The sequence below is a fragment of the Oncorhynchus clarkii genome, chromosome 27, assembly GCF_045791955.1.
Source record: "Oncorhynchus clarkii lewisi isolate Uvic-CL-2024 chromosome 27, UVic_Ocla_1.0, whole genome shotgun sequence".
NCBI classification, from domain to species: Eukaryota; Metazoa; Chordata; class Actinopteri; order Salmoniformes; family Salmonidae; genus Oncorhynchus; species Oncorhynchus clarkii.
The window spans coordinates 8,623,569-8,642,245 of record NC_092173.1 but is presented as its reverse complement, the minus strand read 5'-3'; the positions used below and the strand labels follow the sequence as shown (position 1 = coordinate 8,642,245).

Sequence of the window (18,677 nt, the reverse complement as noted above, 5' to 3'; positions counted from 1 at the left end):
GTTAATATCTGTTATAATATGCTCTTACTGTCTGTCATCTCTATAATAACTTAATCCCAGAGATTTAGTTTTAACAGACAACAGTATGGTGGTGATTTCATGTATCGTGCTGTATCAAGCGTATTTACTAGAACGGTAACAGACATGTCCCTCAACTGCCAGGGCAGTGACACTGACTATAGCAGACATGTTTATCTGCAACAGGATGTCATTTACTCTGAAGGAGCTCACCTGTTGACGCAATTCATTGTGAAATGGAAGTACTCCAGATAATGCATACTGCACAAATCTGCCATTATGTAAAAGGATGTAGGATTATCAAAATAGAGATTAATGACCAATAGCATTTCCATAATGCCTTCCTACACACAGTACGTCAACATTTTATGCATAAATAGCCTCCACAATTGTTTTTTTAGTTGTTCGATTTGAATCTTTATTGTTCTAGTTTTTGACAATTTCCTAGCGAACACGTGACATCATTGATCAACAAAACATATCAACGGCAGATCAATCTGCATTAACAGTGAGAAGATGTGTTTAGAAGAAAAAAAAACATTTTGACTTCATATTTTATGGTGGTTTATTCATGTACACAGCAGTCTAAAAACAACACAGAAAGAGATTAAAACACATTACTTAATTAAGGAATCCACATTGGGGGTGGGGGGAGGCAGTCTTTAGGGCAATCATTTCAAATGTGCACTTTGAAATATCTATTGACAAAACTACAAACAAAAATGGCAATTGATATAAAACTAAGTATTTTTGATCCTGGAATGAGAGATCATAGAGATTAACATTTGACAAGGATGGAATGTATTCCCTTCTGCTGACAATATAAAATCTCACTAGTAGAGGACAAGCAAAACATTTACATTGATCATGGAATGGTAAGCAAGAACTGCGCTGATTGATGACTGATTTATTGCTTTTGAGTATTTTTTCATCTATATGGATTGCATCGCTCTCACCATGAAGAATCGTGGCGAAAAACATGTGATTACTCCGTGGGGGGGGGGGGGGGGGGGGGGGTGTCAAAGCTCCTTGCTGAACGAATCCCATGCAGATCTAATCCTCTTTGTGTGTCGTCACACGTTTCCCGCCTTTTTCTCTGGTGAATGATAACAGAAAAAAATGAAATGTATTAAAATATACATTTAAATCAGAACATTCATAGAAAACATTTTAATTAGTCTTTGTGAAGTGTTAGTATTACTCAAAGACTATTGGACAGATTCACAGCACATTCGACTTACTCCTTAGAGTGAATCACAATATTGTAGACATGGCCCCTGACTGAAAACTGTGAATCGAACATGCAGGAAAAACTACTTTCATCGATAAACTGGTACCCCAGGGAGAAAGGTGCTTAATCTTGTTCCTAGACAGCCCAAGTGACACTTTGATTTAACTAATCCTTTGATTGACTAAATGTTATTGATGTTCTTTGACCCTCTTTCCCTACAATAATGAAGTGGCCCTGTTATACACAGTGACCTGTCTATTGTGTGCTGTGACATGGATACCTATGAGTAACCGTTTGGTTCAGTGGTTCTTTCCCTGACTATTTACATGCTTCATGTTACCTACTGCAGCGTTGAGTGTCCTTAAAGGGATTTCAAAGTGTTGCATCAAAGTAGTTGAACGGCTTCCAGTATCACATAACTACACTACGCTTCCACTTAAAGCTTCACCCAGCACCATATTTGTAAACGCTCAATGACGAAAACTGAGGTCAATATCACATGACCTTTTCTTGAACAGTTAGAAAATGAGAAGAACTTTCTGGACAACGGTCAAAAGTGTTCCCACTATTGGCACAATGAGAACACTTTTGACCATTGTCCAGAAAGTCATTTTCCAACTGTCCAGTGGCCGCTGACATAATTATCTGTACGGTGGATGCAGCAGCCTCATAGAACATCCTCTTCCGCGCTTCCTCTTGGTCACGTGGCTCAGCGTTGGCCTCCCCTGACTCAGAATGGGACCCTCCATTTTGAGGAATCCCCACCCCCCTCTCAAAGCTAGTCCCTAGTTCTAATTTGGCCTGTGTCATCATGTTAGCTCTATTTTGCTGGAGGTCACCATCACCACAGTCTATTTCTACTGCAAACTCACCAATTTGGGCAACTGCATTTCCTGTACCGAGGTTCAGCATCTTCGCGTCCTTCATGGAGTTTGTGTTTTCTTGTTTGGCCTCGTCTGTTGGTCCGTCTTTCTTCGGGGTCGTTTCATGATTGTGTATGGCGTCTTCTTCGGGCGTGCCGTTCGAGCACCCATTCTCACCGTTGATTTTCACCTCTTCCACGGGCTCTGCTGGTGCTGCGGGCTTAGCTGAGTTGGCCTTCTCTGGCTCAGGACCAGACGGTGTGCTCGTTGTGGGCTCCTTTGCCTCTCCGTCGGCGACTGTGTGCTCATTGACCACCTGAACCTCTCCTTTGTCGTTGCTCTCGCCCTGGGCAGCGTCTGCTTCTCCCTGCCGGCTGTCAGACGTGCCAGCTGGGGCAGCCGCTCCCTCTGTGTTCTTCGCCTCCCCGTCTTCTGCCTCCTCACCCTCTTTCGGAGCTCCGTCTCCCTGGTCCACGCTGGTGCTCTTCCCCTTTCTCATGATGAAGTTTTTCAGCGAAACGGCACGGTTGAAGTGCGTTCGCTTGGTCTTGGCCGACTTGGCCTGTTCTTTGCCTGCCTCTTCCGTCTGCTCGGCCAGTTCAGATGCGGCAGCACCTTCCTCCTCCCCGCTGGCAGCCACCGTGTCTGCTGACCGCTTGGACTTGGGGATCACGCGTTTCTTGAAGGAGGTCCAGATCTCATCTGCGTGTTGGTTCATTGATTTGTGTGGGGCGGCGGTGGCTCCTTTTTCCTCCTCTCCGTCTGTGTTGGTCTTCTCCTGTGTTTCACCGTCTACCTGTGCCTTGGCTTCGTCTGTTTCAGGCGCAGCCGCTTCATCGTTCTCTGTGGGGTTTTCCTCCCCTTCCGCCTTCTCGCTCTTATCGGCTTTGCTGATGCCTACGACTGACGGGTCTCTCTTCAGCCCTTGGAATGTCCATGACCTTTTCAGTTTCCACCGTTTCTGGCCACTGGATTCTGAAGCCTTGGAGTCCAGTGTACTTGTGTCACCAGGTGTGCCCCCAGATGCACCCTCGCTGCCCTCAGCGTCCTTAGACTCTTCTGTGCTCTTCTTGTGACTCTTCTGGGCCATAAGCTTCTTGAAGGAATGCCAGCGTTTCATGTGTTTGGTCGCTGCACTAGAGGCAGGCTTCTCTGACTCTTCTGCTGCCGGGGCATCTTCCAATGTGTCCACTGTGGCATTGAGGGCCTCAGGGTCCTCTAACCTGTCCAAGGATTTGGATCGGACCTTCACCTGGTTCTCCGGCACTTTCTCATTGGCCTGGTCCTCTGCCGCTGCCTCTGTGCCATTGGCTGCCGGCTCTTCTGCTTGGGCAGAGGCCTTTTTCTGCTCTGTGTTGCCCTCTCCATTAGCCTCCACAGCCTCAGTGCTCTGCTCCTTCTTCTTCTTCCCTCCCATGACTTTTCCCAGCCCACTCTTATTCAGGAAGGAAGAGAAAATATTCTCAGAGGCCTGTTTAGCTTTGCCATCGGCCGGCTGCTCTGTGCTCTCTGTGGTCTCTCCGGCAGGTTGTACCTCTTCGGGTGGAGACGTGACAGCCTCTGTGACAGTGTCTGAGTTTGTGGGCTCCACCTCTGTTTTGGTCTCGGTGGTGGTGGTGCCATCTTCCTGTACAGGTGCTGCACATGCATCTGTCGCCGCCATATCCGCAAAAAGGTGTCTGTGTCGTTATATCCCCTCTTTTTCTTCAGTAGTTCAGGTTAGTTCCGTTTGTGCTTGAATGGACTGAGTTCATTGATCACGAGCTGACACGTATGGCAGTATTCCCATCCAACTTCCCTTCGGAGAGGAGGACCTCTGCATCATATTCCGTGGTGAGAATGGGGGCCACGAACCTGGTGGAAATGAAATGAGAAAGGATTCAATGTATAAATCAACAACACAGACAGTCCATTACTTAGTCTAGGGTACTCCTGACAGAGCAGATGCAATACACACGGCATCTCTACAACAGCAAAGCTCTGCTCAAAAGGATTTAAAGCCAATGCATCCAACCACAAACCAACATAATGTGACAAATTCTACGTGAGAGGTGATGGGTAATTTGAAGAATGTGGAAATGACATGTATGGCCCAGAGCAGTCAGAGGGGAATAAACACAGGGCATAACATGCCCCAGATAATCTCATGTTGCCACAAGGGTTTGACTCCTGTCACCTAGAGGCTAGAGAGCATTGCTGTTTAGAAAAGTGGATCAGTGGTTTTGTTTAGTATTCAGCACCATTTGAAGGGTTTATGTCTGGGCTTTAGTATCCAGGAAAAACAAGCTGACATTCTAGATAGTACGCTTACACAATAACATGGAATGACAGCAGAGGCGAGTGAAAATCAAAAATCTTCATAATGGAAAATGACAAAGAAAAAGGCTTGGCTAATTTTAAAATGTCTATTGCTTTAAGACATAAAATGTCTGCTTCCAAAGTAAAAGCCACCTTGATCATTTTTTTTATCTGGGAAAGTGTTTATTAATGCATCATAACATCATTACAAGGTTATAGGCAAAAGAGAAACGAACAAATGCCCTATTTTCTCTGGCCATGATTTTCTATAGACTCGACTCCCCTGATAATAGACATCTCTTCACCCACAGACAACCCCTTTATCTCATATTGTGTTTTGGAGCACTGCCCTTGTTCTCCAGTCTGCATTGGGTTATTTTGCAACGTAGCAATGTCATCCATGGTTAAGCTATCTTTATAGATTAATACCGATTTCACGTTCTCTCCGAATCATCCATCTGAGAATTTGAAATAGATTCTCCCTCCAATCTAAAACACCAGAGGTGCGTGCACCTTATGATGTCGGCTAGTCATACTTTGGCATATTCGATGATTCAAACGGTCCCTGTGACTGCATGTGACGTACAATGAATACAGCAACATACATTGTAAAACAATTTTCTTGTATTTCGAGAAAGGAGCACGATACTAATAACACATTTTAATCTGATATCCCAGTTAGGTTTCTACTGCGGGCAAATGTGCGTCTGTGGAGGGAGTGGAGACCACGCTTGCATGTCCTGCCACAAGGACAATCGCGCGCTTTAGCCTTTTTGTCTGGTTTTCAGCCGAGTACTCTATTCCCCCTTTGTTATGTTAAACCGGCAGTGAGAGCGAGGGGGTTTAAGATGCCCCTGCGATTGAGTTTAGCTGTGAGCTCCAATCAAGCGCTGCAGAAATAGAACATCATTTTAATGAGGGAGAGACCGAGAGAAATGGGGGGGGGGGGGGGGGGGGGGCATCGGCAGTTCGCATTCAAAATAAAGGTACCCCATTGAAACTAATGCAAATAGATAACAAAATAGTGGAATCATGCCACAATTGGACTAGATTTTTGTGGGCGAATGTTGTTATATAAAGTCAACAAAGGACAAGTATTAGTTTACCCCCCCCCCCCCCCCCCAATATATAGATCTTGTAATTGCACTTCTTGTAATTGCACTGCACTACTTATCAATGGTGTAAAGTACTTAGGTTTTTTTTTTAATTAAGTACTACTTAGTGGCAGAATTTAACTTTTTGGGCGACCCGACCAAATTCACATAGAAATGTGAGTTATAGATCTATCATTCTACTTGAAGGCAAGTTTAAGAAGCGGTAGATTTGTTCTATGTGCCCTATTTCTATGCTTCCCGTTTTCAAGTTTTGTTTTTGCATATTTTACTTTCAGTTTTGTACACCAACTTCAAATGGAACAAATATTTCACAGATGGTACAATGATTCTCTCCATTTTGTCACGTAAACAAAAATTAGGTGAACTGTTAAAAGTTTTAGCAACCAGGAAATGACAGAGCGATTTCTTTATAGTGTAACTAACTAAGTAGGGAAAGAGGGATACCTAGTCAGTTGTACAACTAAATGCATTCAACTGAAATGTGTCTTCCGCATTTAACCCAACCCCTCTGAATCAGAGGGGCTGCCTTAAATCAACATCCACGGAGCTTGGGGAACAGTGGGTTAACTGCCCTGTTCAAGAGCAGAACAACATAATGTTTTTTTTATTTTACCTTATCAGCTCAGGGATTCGATCCAGCAACCTTTCGGTTACTGGCCAAACACTCCTACCCTCCAGGCCACCTGCCGCCCCATGTAGGCTTTGGGGTATTTGTACTTTACTATTTACTAGGGATGCACCGATATTACATTTTTGGCCGATACCAATATCCAATATAGTTTTTTTTGGCAAGTAGCTCACAGATGTGCATTTCAACTAGAGGTCGACCAATTAATCAGAATGGCCGATTAATTAGGGCCGATTTCAAGTTTTCATAACAATCGGTAATCAGTATTTTTGGACACCGATTATATTGCACTCCACGAGGAGACTGCATGGCAGGCTGACTACCTTTTACACGAGTGCAGCAAGAGCCAAGGTAAGTTGCTAGCTAGCATTAAACTTAACTTATAAAAAACAATCAATCAATCTTAACATAATCACTAGTTAACTACACATGGTTGATGATATTACTAGTTTATCTAGCTTGTCCTGCGTTGCATATAATCGATGCGGTACCTGTTAATTTATCATCGAATCACAGCCTATTTCGCCAAACAGGTGATGATTTAACAAGCGCATCCGCGAAAAAAAGCACTGTCGTTGCACCAAAGTGTACGTAACCATAAACATCAATGCCTTTCTTAAAATCAATACACATGTATATATTTTAAAACCTGCATATTTAGTTAATATTGCCTGCTAACATGAATTTATTTTAGCTAGGGAAATTGTGTCACTTCTCTTGCGTTCTGTGCAAGCAGAGTCAGGGTATATGCAGCAGTTTGGGCTGCCTGGCTCGTTGCGAACTGTGTGAAGACCATTTCTTCCTAACAAAGACCGTAATTAATTTGCCGGAATTGTACATAATTATGACATAACGTTGAAGATTGTACAATGTAACAGCAATATTTAGACTTAGGGATGCCACCCGTTAGATAAAATACGGAACGGTTCCGTATATCACTGAAATAATAAAAGTTTTGTTTTCAAAATTATAGCTTCCAGATTTTACCATATTAATGACCTACGGCTTGTATTTCTGTGTGTTATATTATAATTAGGTCTATGATTGGATATAACAGTATGACTGAGCGGTGGTAGGCAGCAGCAGGCTCGTAAGCATTCATTCAAACACCACTTTCCTGCATTTACCAGTAGCTCTTCGCTGTGCTTCAAGCATTGCACTGTTTATGACTTCAAGCCTATAAACTCCCAGGATTAGGCTGGCAATACTATAGTGCCTATAAGAACATCCAATAGTCAAAGGTATATGAAATACAAATGGTATAGAGAGAAATAGTCCTATAATTCCTATAATAACTACAACCTAGAACCTCTTACCTGGGAATATTGAGACTCGTGTTAAAAGGAACCACCAGCTTTCATATGTTCTCATGTTCTGAGCAAGGAACTTAAACGTTAGCTTTTTTACATGGCACATATTGCACTTTTACTTTCTTCTCCAACACTTTGTTTTTGCATTATTTAATCCAAATTGAACATGTTTCATTATTTATTTGCGACTAAATAGATTTTATTGATGTATTAAGTTAAAATAAAAGTGTTCATTCAGTATTGTTGTAATTGTCATTATTACAAATATATATATGTGTCCGCTTAGTAATTTTCTGCTTTTGTTCTGTGTAGCGCTGTATTTTTCGTGGCGTCATTACGTCATCTACCTATGTTTTATAGGTATGCACGTCAGCATTGACATTGGTTTTGCACATCGGTGTTAACCTAGACAATCGGCCAATGTCGATGTTGGCATTTTTAGCTAATATCGGCCCGATTCCGATATGCTCACCGATATATCGTGCATCCCTACTATTTACTTTTAGTCCACTATATTCCTAAAGAAAACATGTACTTTGTACTCCCATGTATTTTCCCTGACACCAAATAGTGTGTTTGTACATGATGTCTGAGTGTTGGGAGTGTGCCCTTGTACGTCCGTAAATAAAATAAAAAAACAAGCCATTTGTGCCGGATGGTTTGCTTAATATACTGAACAAAAATATAAACACACATGTAAAGTGTTGGTCCCATGTTCCATGAGCTGAAATAAGATAGCATACATTTTCCAAAAAAACGTATTTCTCTCACATTTTGAGAATACATTTGTTTACATCCCTGTTAGTGAGCATTTCTCATTTGCCAAGATAATCTATCCACCTGACAGGTGTGGTATATCAAGAAGCTGATTAAACAGCATGATCATTACACAACTGCAGCTTGTGCTGGGGGACAATAAAAGGCCACTCTAAAATGTGTTTTTTCACACAAGTTTTGTCACACAACACAATGCCACAAGTTGAGGGAGCGTGCAATTGGCATGCTGACTGCAGCAATGTCCTCAAGAGCTGTTGCCAGATAATTGAATGTGCATTCCTCTACCAAAGGTTGTTTTTGAGAATTTGGCAGTACGTCCAACCGGCCTCACAAACGCAGACCAAGTGTAACCATGCCAGCCCAGGACCTCCACATTCGGCTTCTTCATCTGCTGGATCGTCTGAGATCAGCCACCCGGACAGCTGATGAAACTGTGGGTTTGCACAACCAAAGAATTTCTGCACAATCTGTCAGAAACCGTCTCAGGGAAACTCAATGGGCCGACTTCTACAAAGGTGAGCATTTGCCCTTTGAAGTGTGCTCTTCATGGATTACTCCCATGTTCAACTGTACTGGGCAGATGGCATGCACTCGTGTGGACGAGCGGTTTGCTGATGTCAACATTTTGAACAGAGTGACCCATGGTGGCGGTGGGGTTATGGTATGGGCATGCATAAGCTAAGGACAACGAACACAATTGCATTTTATCGATGGCAAGTTGAATGCACAGAGATACCGTGACGAGATCCTGAGGCTCACTGTCGTGCCATTCATCCGCCTCCATCACCTCATGTTTCAGCATGATAATGCACGGCCCCATGTCGCAAAAAATCTGTACACAATTCCTGGAAGCAGAAAATGTCCCAGTTCCTCCACGGCCTGCATACTCACCAGACATGTCACCTATTGAGCATGTTTGGGATGCTCTGGATCAACGTTCCCGCCAATATCCAGTTACTTTGCACAGCCAAATGTGTCACGTTGCATGAAGCAAATGGGGGTCACCCCATTTTTATCCACACCCCCTACCTTTTTTTAAGGCATTGTCCAACAGATGCATATCTGTATTCCCAGTCATGTGAAAACCTTACGATAAGGCCTAATGAATTTATTTAAATTGACTGACTTGCATAAACAATGCAAAAAAAGCTAAAAGTAACCCAAGCATAAACAATGCAAAAAAGCTAAATGTAACCCAAGGTTACTCATTAAGTACAAAAAAAGCAACCCTGCTCCTAAATCCATGGCACACCAGCCCCGTAACTCAGTAAAACACTTGAAATTGTTGCATGTTGCGTTTACATTTTTGTTCAGGATATAAGGAATTTTACTCAAGTATGAAAAGGTTGTAGTTTTTCCACCACTGATATGTATATATGCACTGCACAACCTATGGATTCTGAACCCATTAAATTGGGTATCGGCCTACCCAGTGACACACACACAGAACACAACTCTGTAGAGTTTACACAAATATTAGCGTCTTAGCTCTTATTGCAGGGCTTTGACTGGGGAAAATCACCTCCCCAGTTAGTCTATCGTGCGTATTGAAACTCATATTGCACTCTACAGCCTAACCCAGCGTTTCTCAAACTCGGTAACCCAAAGGTTGCACATCTTGGTTTTGGCCCTAACACTAGACAGCTGATTCAAATGATCAAAGCTTCGTGATTAGTTGAATCAGCTGTGTTGTACTAGGGCAAACACCAAAATGTGCATCCATTGGGATCCTGAGGAACGAGTTTGGGAAACCTTGGCCTAACCTATGGATTGTGCACCCATAAAATGTATCAGCCTACTCAGTGACACCCACAGAACAAAAATCTGTAGAGTTTACACACATATTAGCGTCTTTTGCGCAATACAAGCCAAGTTGGGAGTTGATTTTCTACAGTCAAAGTCCTGCAATAAGAACTAAGATGATAATCTTATGTTATGTTCTGTGGGTGTCACTGGGCATGCTGATACCCCATTTCATGGGTGCACAATCCATAGATTAAGCTGTACAGTGCATATTAGTTGAATGTAGTCCAATTGTGACAGGATTCCACTATTTGTATACATTTCAATTAAGGGACTTTTATTTTGAAAGCAAAACACTGTTGTTGCTCACGCTAATGTTTTTCACTACACACTGGTGAAAAAACCAATGCATATGCTTGAGACAGCAGGTGCCCGTGCTTTTCAAACGCTCATTTGCATTGCTAATGTAACAAAGCCACAAGCCCAGTTTTGTGTAGGCTAGCCTAAAATAAACGTCTACCGAATTATTTTAAACTTATGCTTTCCTCTCGAAATGTTTGGGCTATTGCCTATGTAAGGGAATTCAATCCGTTAATTTAATTACAACAGAAATTATTTCCAAGTTGTAGCCAAGACGCATTCCGAACAATAGATAGGCTGGCCTATTGAGAAAGCTGTCCCGCGTTATAACGCGTAAATGCATCATCACTGCCAAAAGTAATGTCGAGGGAAAAAAATGCTTTGTAGCCATCTTTTCGATGAATGAGTCAATATTACATTCATATAATCCTGGAATCAACACATGTGTGATTAGTAATATGAAATCCTCACTGACAAAAAACAACAACAGCGCCACATTCCCAACAAATCCAGCGCTTGTCTATTCTCTTATAATGTTTTCCCTCTCGTGAGAGATCACATTTGTAAAAACGGAATTAAGGTCATACTTGGCCCCGTTAAAATTCACACTTGAATGCCCTTAAATTATAACGTGTAAGGAGGCAGTCTGGCGAATGGGAGTGGAAGTTGATTTAATGAGGAGCCTCAGGTCCTCAGGCACCAAAGTACGTTTTGGAGCGCACAATTGTCTTCCCAAACAAGTGTCTATCGAACCAAAGCAATGCCAGAAAAAGACAAACATTTAATTTATGTAGGCTATCCATAGTTGAGATGCACCGAGCGCGCACGTTCACCCATCAACAGCCTGTTCATAGTCCCTCAACGTTGAGATCCTTCAACAAAAACCAAGCTGTGCTGCCCATCCAAGATCTTCATCATCAATAGCCATATTGTATGACTAAAAAGGTTAATCAAACGGTAAATGTAAATCACATAAATTAATCATCATATGCATTTAATAGCTTATTTAACAAACAGGCTACAAGAAAAAAACGAATAATCTCTGCAAACCTTGTTTCGTGTGGCTAAATCCGTTTCTGTGTGCGGGAGAAAGGTAATAAACTGCTCCAGACGGGAAAGACACAAACTAAATCCCTGCTCGCATCCTCATGCCTTGAAGCAGCCAACCCAGTGTGGAGAATTGCGCGGGGACGTGAGGGTCGCGTTGGTATTAACAGACGCGCAGCTGCGGCTCCGCAAATACAGACCATCTATCTCACCCGTTGCCCTTAGCAACCATGGAGATCACCCACCCCACCCCCACTACTAAGCGGGTTAATTTTAGTAATTTAACCTTTATTTAACTAGGCAAGAGGGTTAGAGTACGGTTCGGATTTGTTTCCCCTCAGTAATTTGCCCAGTTAGAGCGAAGAGCCACTTGCATTTGATATGCGTAAAATTGTGCGATTTAAAGCGCAAACTCGTGTAATCTTAGGACAGGTTATCCTCCCATGTGCTCCCATTCCCATAATTTTGGTGTGCAGCCAACCGTTGCTTTGTATCTTAGTCTTGAACTCATGTGACTTGGGAACAATGGCCCTTCAAGCACATGAAGAACAATTGACACCTCAAGTGGATGAACTGTCCATTGAAAAGTAAATTCATTTAATCAATCACCAATTAAATACACAGAGGAAAAGCCCTTTAATTACATGATTTTTCTTCTTCTGGAAACCATCTCTTGATTCCACAGGATGTATCCGCCTTCGCCTCACCAATCAGCATTGTTCAGCCATGTTGGAGAGCCAATTGGCCATTTGCTTGCCACACAGTGAGACAGCAACACAGAAGACAAATGAAGGTGTATGGAGAGAAATAGCCAATCACAAAAATTCCATCAGTGGGCCTGGGGCGCCAGAGCAGAGGGAGGATGCAGTGGAACATTGTGCTGTGGGCTCAGGCAGTCTGTATGGATGCCATCATATCTGTCTGTGCCTATCCGTTTTCATATTGGACAACATTTGTCCCCTGGATAGAGTAAATTGTGCGCTGCACTGGAAAAGCATTGCTGCGTGATTCATATTTTATAAGACAGTACATCTGCGAGGACTTGGTCTCTTTCGTTCCCTGAGCCTTCATTTCCTTGTGGAGGATGCCAGCGTGTCTATCTGTGCAGGCTAGGCTACACTGCTGGCTTTGAGTCAGCAAGGCATCCATTTAATGGTTAAGGGCACAGGGGGCATGGTGCAGCCGAGCTAGCCCCGTGTCATGCATGGCTCCATGTGAAATCCTCTCCTTATATGGGATGTTGCATGGTGCATCAAAGGGTTTAAGAAAGGTGCAGACATTAGCTGAAGCGGGAATTCAGAATGTTACCAAAGTTTGGCACAATAAATCATTTGGTGGGCATGGCTTGGTAGGGTGGAGGATGGCACCTCTGTTACAGTAGGTGGAGTTTCTACCATCTATGCTTCCTCAACAACAATACACAGTGGGCTCTTCCCAGTAGCCCTGTTAGCTGTTCTTTTTGGGGTGGTCATTTATCTCCAGAGTGGGGTGTTTGTCTTTTGTGTGGGATCATCCGCTAGAACTTCTGGGTCTCCTATGCCTCTGACCAGCTTAGGCAGGTTGGAGCCAACGTGCTTGAAATATTTCATCATTCCTTCCCCTCCATCACTGGCTGATCCAATCAGAGAATACATTATTTTCAGCCGCTATCCGAGTGAGCAAATCCCAATGTCATTTGGATGTCGCAGACAGGCAGAGGGAAAGCTGTCTGTGCCTGGAGAGGCTCTTGCCGCCTCTGGTGACGTGTGTGTAGGGTAATGACATATTTTCCATTCAAGGGCTTGATCATAAATAACACTCATTCAGATGCACCACTACATTTCAGTCATTTAGCAGACACTCTTATCCAGAGTGATTTACAGGAGTAATTAGGGTTAAGTGCCTCACTCAATGGCACACCGACAGATATTTCACCTAGTCAGCTCAGGGATTCGAACCATCAACATTTTGGTTACTGGCCTAAAGCTCTTAACTGCTAGTCTACCTGTCACCATAACAGTCAGTACAAATTAAGTTCCAACCTACAAGGGATGGGAGCTTGGAACAGTGTCAAAGTAATGGCTTTAGTTTTTGGCATTCTGTATCGGATGTCTGTCTGCTCTCAGACCCAGACATCCCACAGCCAGCAGACAGCAGAGTCCCTACAGGGACTGAAACATAAAAACAAATGTCCCCCAAGCGGAGGGATTTCAGTGTGAACACATTTAAGTGAAGCCTCACTAATGCCAGGCGACAGCGTGTGCATGTATGTCAGGCTCACACTTCCTGTCAACTCCATTTCCCGGTCTCTTGTCCAGGGCGACAAGGTCTTATTTTAAGAAGCCGGTTTCTGCAGCCTGATGACCAGCACGTGCTCTGACACCCAGCCGTAAACACACTGGCTCGGAGGCGCTGGCAACCAATCTAATTGCATCTGCAGCCCCTTCATTTACTGCAAATAGATTTACAATAGGCCGACATCACTATCTATAAAAGTATGGTGTTAGAAGGATTAAGCCTTCCATTTAATCAATGTGGACTGCAGAAACAATGACGAACAATAGGAAGACCATGGAGGAGGAGTCAGGGTTAAAAAGAGGAGGGGGGGGGGGTACTTTTCAATGCCTGTGCTTTGATGCATGCCTCGGTCAGCCTCCGAATATTTCTCACAAGACATCCATTCAGACGAATTACAACAGAGTGGAGGCGATAGGGAAGGGGGGATTTATCTGGGCTAACAGTCATTGTCAACTGAAGTAGCCTAGGCACTGGAATGAAAGAGTGCTCAAAATCGTATCCATCTTAGGAGAGAGCAAGGCAGTGCAAAGATATGTTTTTTCATCTGGCCGATTTGAGGCATCCATTAGCATTTAGACCGAAAATGTTTGGGTTTTGATGTGCGGAGTCCTCCACTCTCTTTTTGGGTCCATTTAGGTAATGGCACTTTCCACGGTACATTAATCTGTGTAATTAGGTTTGAGCCACACTCTCCTCTGAAACAGATCGTGACGGGCCATGGTACCTCTTCTTTTTTTTTTTTTTTGCAGTTCCTGCCCTGGAGGAAAATACGTGGAATGCTTTATTCTTTTTTATCATCTGAATTCAGTGCTCATCGAGAGCAGGGAGGAAGCAATGGAGTACATGACTGTTTGACAATGTTGACTGATGGACCCGCTGATGTACTGTGATTCACTGATGAGGCAAATATGGAACACACCTCTGGTTATCTATCCAAATGAGGGAGGTGGTTTGCTTCCTCTGCGTTGTCAGACCATCCCAATCAACCTTCCCATAACCAGACAAACCAATGATTGGTTAAACCATAGACTATCATCCCATACCTCAACCAACGGCCACTTCAGAGTTCATCCGCACCAAAATGGATGCCCTGACTGTGTCTTCACACGTCCATCCACCACCACCTGTAGGTGTCTTATGGGCACGTCTCCCCGCATCGGTGTTCACAATGCATTTAGATACTTCATCTGGATGTCCAGGGAACGGTCCACACACACACACAGCACAGAAAGCTGACCTTTCTAGATGTGCCGACTGGTTGTGTCGCTCACAGCAGAGGCCACGTTGACGCCACTGCTCATGCATGGGAGACTGACGTTGCAGCTGTCATAGCCACCCAATACTACAACAATCCTGTCCTGAAGTGATGCCTTCCCAGGGATTTCCCTATAATCTCTTTATGTGTGCACAACCTGTCAATCTCAATCATGGCTGTTGTTGTGCCAGCCTCCCGCTGAGGGTTGGATGGGAGGGGTGTGATGTGGGGCCCTGGCCAATGGTGATCCATTCTGTCGATTAGCTGCATGCTATCTCCCCCCACCAGTGCTAGGCTGAGGGCAGAGATACGATGGGGAACAACCATGGATTTAGCCATTGTGACATAGGGTAGGGGACCGGTCACAGAATACCTATGGAACAACAGAGCTACACAACTGTGAAACACCATTTTGTTAGTCAATCCCTCTGCCAACCCTAGTGGATGTGAAAAACCTCTTTCCACAGGTGGGGAACATGTAAACCCTGTGCCCTAAATCCCAGGAGGTCAACATGTGTGTATTCCTCCAACACTTGACATTTTCATTAGCTTAGTTGTAACCAGTAGTGTAAAGTACTTAAATAAAAATACTTTAGTACTTTAAAGTATTTTTCAGCAGTATCTATACTTTCCTATTTATATTTTTGACAACTTTTACTTCACTACATTCCTAAAGAAAATGTACTTTTTACTCCATACATTTTCCCCAACACCCAAAACTACTCGTTACATTTTGATTTTATTTTGATTTTCTTAACCTTTATTTAACGAGGCAAGTCAGTTAAGAACAAATTCTTCTTTTCAATGACGGTCTAGGAACAGTGGGTTAACTGCCTGTTCAGGTTACTAGTCCAACGCTCTAACCACTAGGCTACCCTGCCGCCATTCTGTCTCCACTTTGCAGGACAGAAAATGGTCCAATTCGCACACTTATCAAGAGAACATCCCTGGTCATCCATACTGCCTCTGATCTGGCAGACTCACTAAACACAAATGCTTTGTTTGCAAATTATGTCTGAGTGTTGGAGTGTGACCCTGGCTATCCATAAATTAAAAAGAAAATTGTGCCATCTGGTTTGCTTAAAGGAATTTAAATTTGTACTTTTACTTTGATACTTAAGTATATATAAAACCACATACTTTTAGACTTACTCAAGTAATTTTACTGGATGACTTTCACTTTTGATTCATTTTCTATTAAGGCATCTTTACTTTTACTCAAGTATGACAATTGAGTATTTTTTTTCCACCTTTGTGTGTAGTGCAGAAAGCAGGATGAAGGAGTTACTCACTAAATATCCTGACAACTAGCCAAGTGAGCCAGCATGACAACACTTCCTCCCCTCCATATTGTTTTTTTACATGTAGACATACTCTGACAAATATGCAAATATTAAATATGTGATATGAGAAAGTTGATACTTTTATAGCTGACAATTTAATCAGACATAAAATTCAAGGCAAAGGACGGAGTAAAGTAAAGGATTTCAACTCAGGAAGCCCAATGGCTTGTGCAGTTTGGTTTGTGTTGTGATTCAATTAACTTGTTTTTCTTATTTACAGTGCTAAACAATGCCTCCTTGTTAGAGCTCTGTTGGAATTTTGGCCAGCTTATTCACAAGAGCAGCTTCACAAGAACATACATTTTTTGCTTCTCTTAAGTTGAGGTAAGATACTGTATAACCTGTGATATATAGTGGGAACACTTCAGGCAAGGCTTCTATTGAGCGTAGAGACTTGTAGTACTGTCTGTCTATGCACTTTCTTTCTGCAAGGTCAGTTGCTCCTTCTGGAGTCCAAACTTCAAATAGTTAGCCTGATCATAGCAGTCCTTCTCAGGAGCCATCTCAAAACTCAGTTGGCGATGGTAACTAACGCGAGTCATGCTAGCTCATACTTACATATTTATTTTATAGGCTCTGAAATATACTGCTGGTGCTTTAGCAGGAATATAGCAAAACAAATCACTTTGCTGCAGAGAACCATATCCACAGAGAAAAACAATAAGTTCCTTTCATCTCAGCTTTTACTAGATTGGCCTAAAAACATTGGCCAGTACTGTACAGTTAGAGAAGGATTCAGGGACAAATCCAGGGGAATAATGCAGACATTCTTCACACTGGCTTTTACAGTACGCACACTTGCTGTGCAAACGGTACATCAGTGTCAGTGCCTTAGAAGTCAGCTGGAAAGGTCTGTTTACTCAGAATGTCTCGGGGGACAAGTCTCATTTACTCAGCAGACACCCGTTTCTCCACTGGGCCCGCAATGCTTGTCCTTCAAGGGATAATAGCAGCATTTACTTGTTCCGTTTTTTACAGTCATATGGCCGGTGGCATCAGATCCCCGGCAGTATAGCTCGGTCCAGAGTCCAATCTAGCGTGCCGTGCCCTTCCGTCTTTACACAGGTCCTAAATTATGTTGTTAACAGTTGTGCCAAACACACAAACCAGCAATTTGCTCTCTATAATCGACTCCCCCTCTACTAGTCATTGGGAAAACAGGACAAAAACAACCAAAAAGCATAGATTGAAAACATCACAATTTGCCTCATTAGCATGGGTGAACTGAGTGGCCCTGTTAATCAAGACTATGTCTCCTCTTTAGCCACACAATCCTGATTCCCTGACCCTATGCATCAGAATTCACTTTCACTGGCCAGCCATGGACAGGTCATCTGCAAATTCTTCCGACATTCACTCATTTGCGTACTAACTGAATTTATAACATTCTTGGGAGCATTTTTTGCATGCACCAGCACAAAAACCCCTTTCAGTTCACCCACTAGCCCAGATACTTACAGGCCGTCGCACTATGGCAAAAATCAGAATCACACAACATACCATTCCACACACACACACACACACACACACACACACACACACACACACACACACACACACACTCCATAGTAGAAGAAAAATAGATCTATACTCCTCTGTTCACACTGTTCTTTAATTTCATGACGCATGTACAGATCTTGAAATCCACATATATAAAAAAAACAAAAAACAAAAACAGGAATCCTTTACTGTATAAAGGGGAAGTTTAAAAATCATCCATGAAAATGCAAGAAGCTGAGGAATCTGATTTGAAGAAATCTGATTAGTTACACTTCGCTACATTTCCACGCTGATACACACTGGATGGACAAGAATCAAAACTCTGTGCAAACACTCCCCCACAAACAAACACACACACACCTACAAGCATAAGGCAGACATATTCCAACATTTTCAGATGAGCTGCATGTACCTCACATAATATTATGGAGTTTTGATCCATTCACTTCTTAAGACTGACTTTACATTTGTGACATACGGATGAGATCCAGGATTGCATCCACTATGTCAAAAACATAGCCATTGACCATAAACCATTACATAACACATACAGTATGTTTAGAGGCTTACACGGTCTTCACTGGCCTCAGATGAGTTGGCTTTTGCCTGATTGTTTTCCAGCTGGACCCCGTTGGCGTCGCAGCAGATGTAAAAGAAATTCATTGAGTATATAGGAACGACCCACGCACATGCAAACAAGGTCTCACCCACAGCGGCAGCACAAAAGGAGTGCTAATTTATCCTAAGTGCATTAACCAGGTCACCTATCCCATTGACCTACAAATGGGTTATCTCTGCAAGTCGCCCTAGTAAATCCGAACTCGGGCATTCAGTATTTTTCATTTGAGGAAACCCCATGTGAAATGGAGAGCTTGGGACTAACGATTACCTGCAAATAGATGATTCTAATGT

At 43.0% G+C, this 18,677-nt stretch overlaps 1 protein-coding gene across 2 annotated transcripts; it reads right to left on the bottom strand.

The window, feature by feature from the left end:
- Positions 1 to 410: 410 nt before the first annotated feature.
- On the bottom strand, positions 411 to 18,666 carry LOC139386258 (myristoylated alanine-rich C-kinase substrate). Of its 2 annotated transcripts, none has more exons than XM_071131752.1 (3): positions 18,336 to 18,666; positions 2,122 to 3,966; positions 411 to 1,114 (listed from the first exon to the last, which is right to left on the bottom strand). In XM_071131752.1, exons 2-3 carry the CDS (start codon positions 3,773 to 3,775, stop codon positions 1,092 to 1,094), a joined length of 1,677 nt encoding a protein of 558 aa, XP_070987853.1. In that variant the 5' UTR covers positions 3,776 to 3,966; positions 18,336 to 18,666; the 3' UTR covers positions 411 to 1,091. The 2 variants fall into 2 exon arrangements, with proteins under 2 accessions (XP_070987853.1, XP_070987852.1); XM_071131751.1 differs by lacking the exon at positions 18,336 to 18,666 and adding an exon at positions 11,394 to 11,536.
- Positions 18,667 to 18,677: the final 11 nt, after the last annotated feature.

What these genes read in the sequence shown, in the direction of transcription:
- LOC139386258 (XM_071131752.1), bottom strand. Translation starts at nt 3,775, where the DNA reads ATGGCGGCGACAGATGCATGTGCAGCACCTGTACAGGAAGATGGCACC. An exon ending in AAATGCAGTTGCCCAAATTG is followed by an intron (nt 1,115 to 2,121) that starts GTGAGTTTGCAG and finishes ATCATTCACCAG; the next exon opens with AGAAAAAGGCGGGAAACGTG.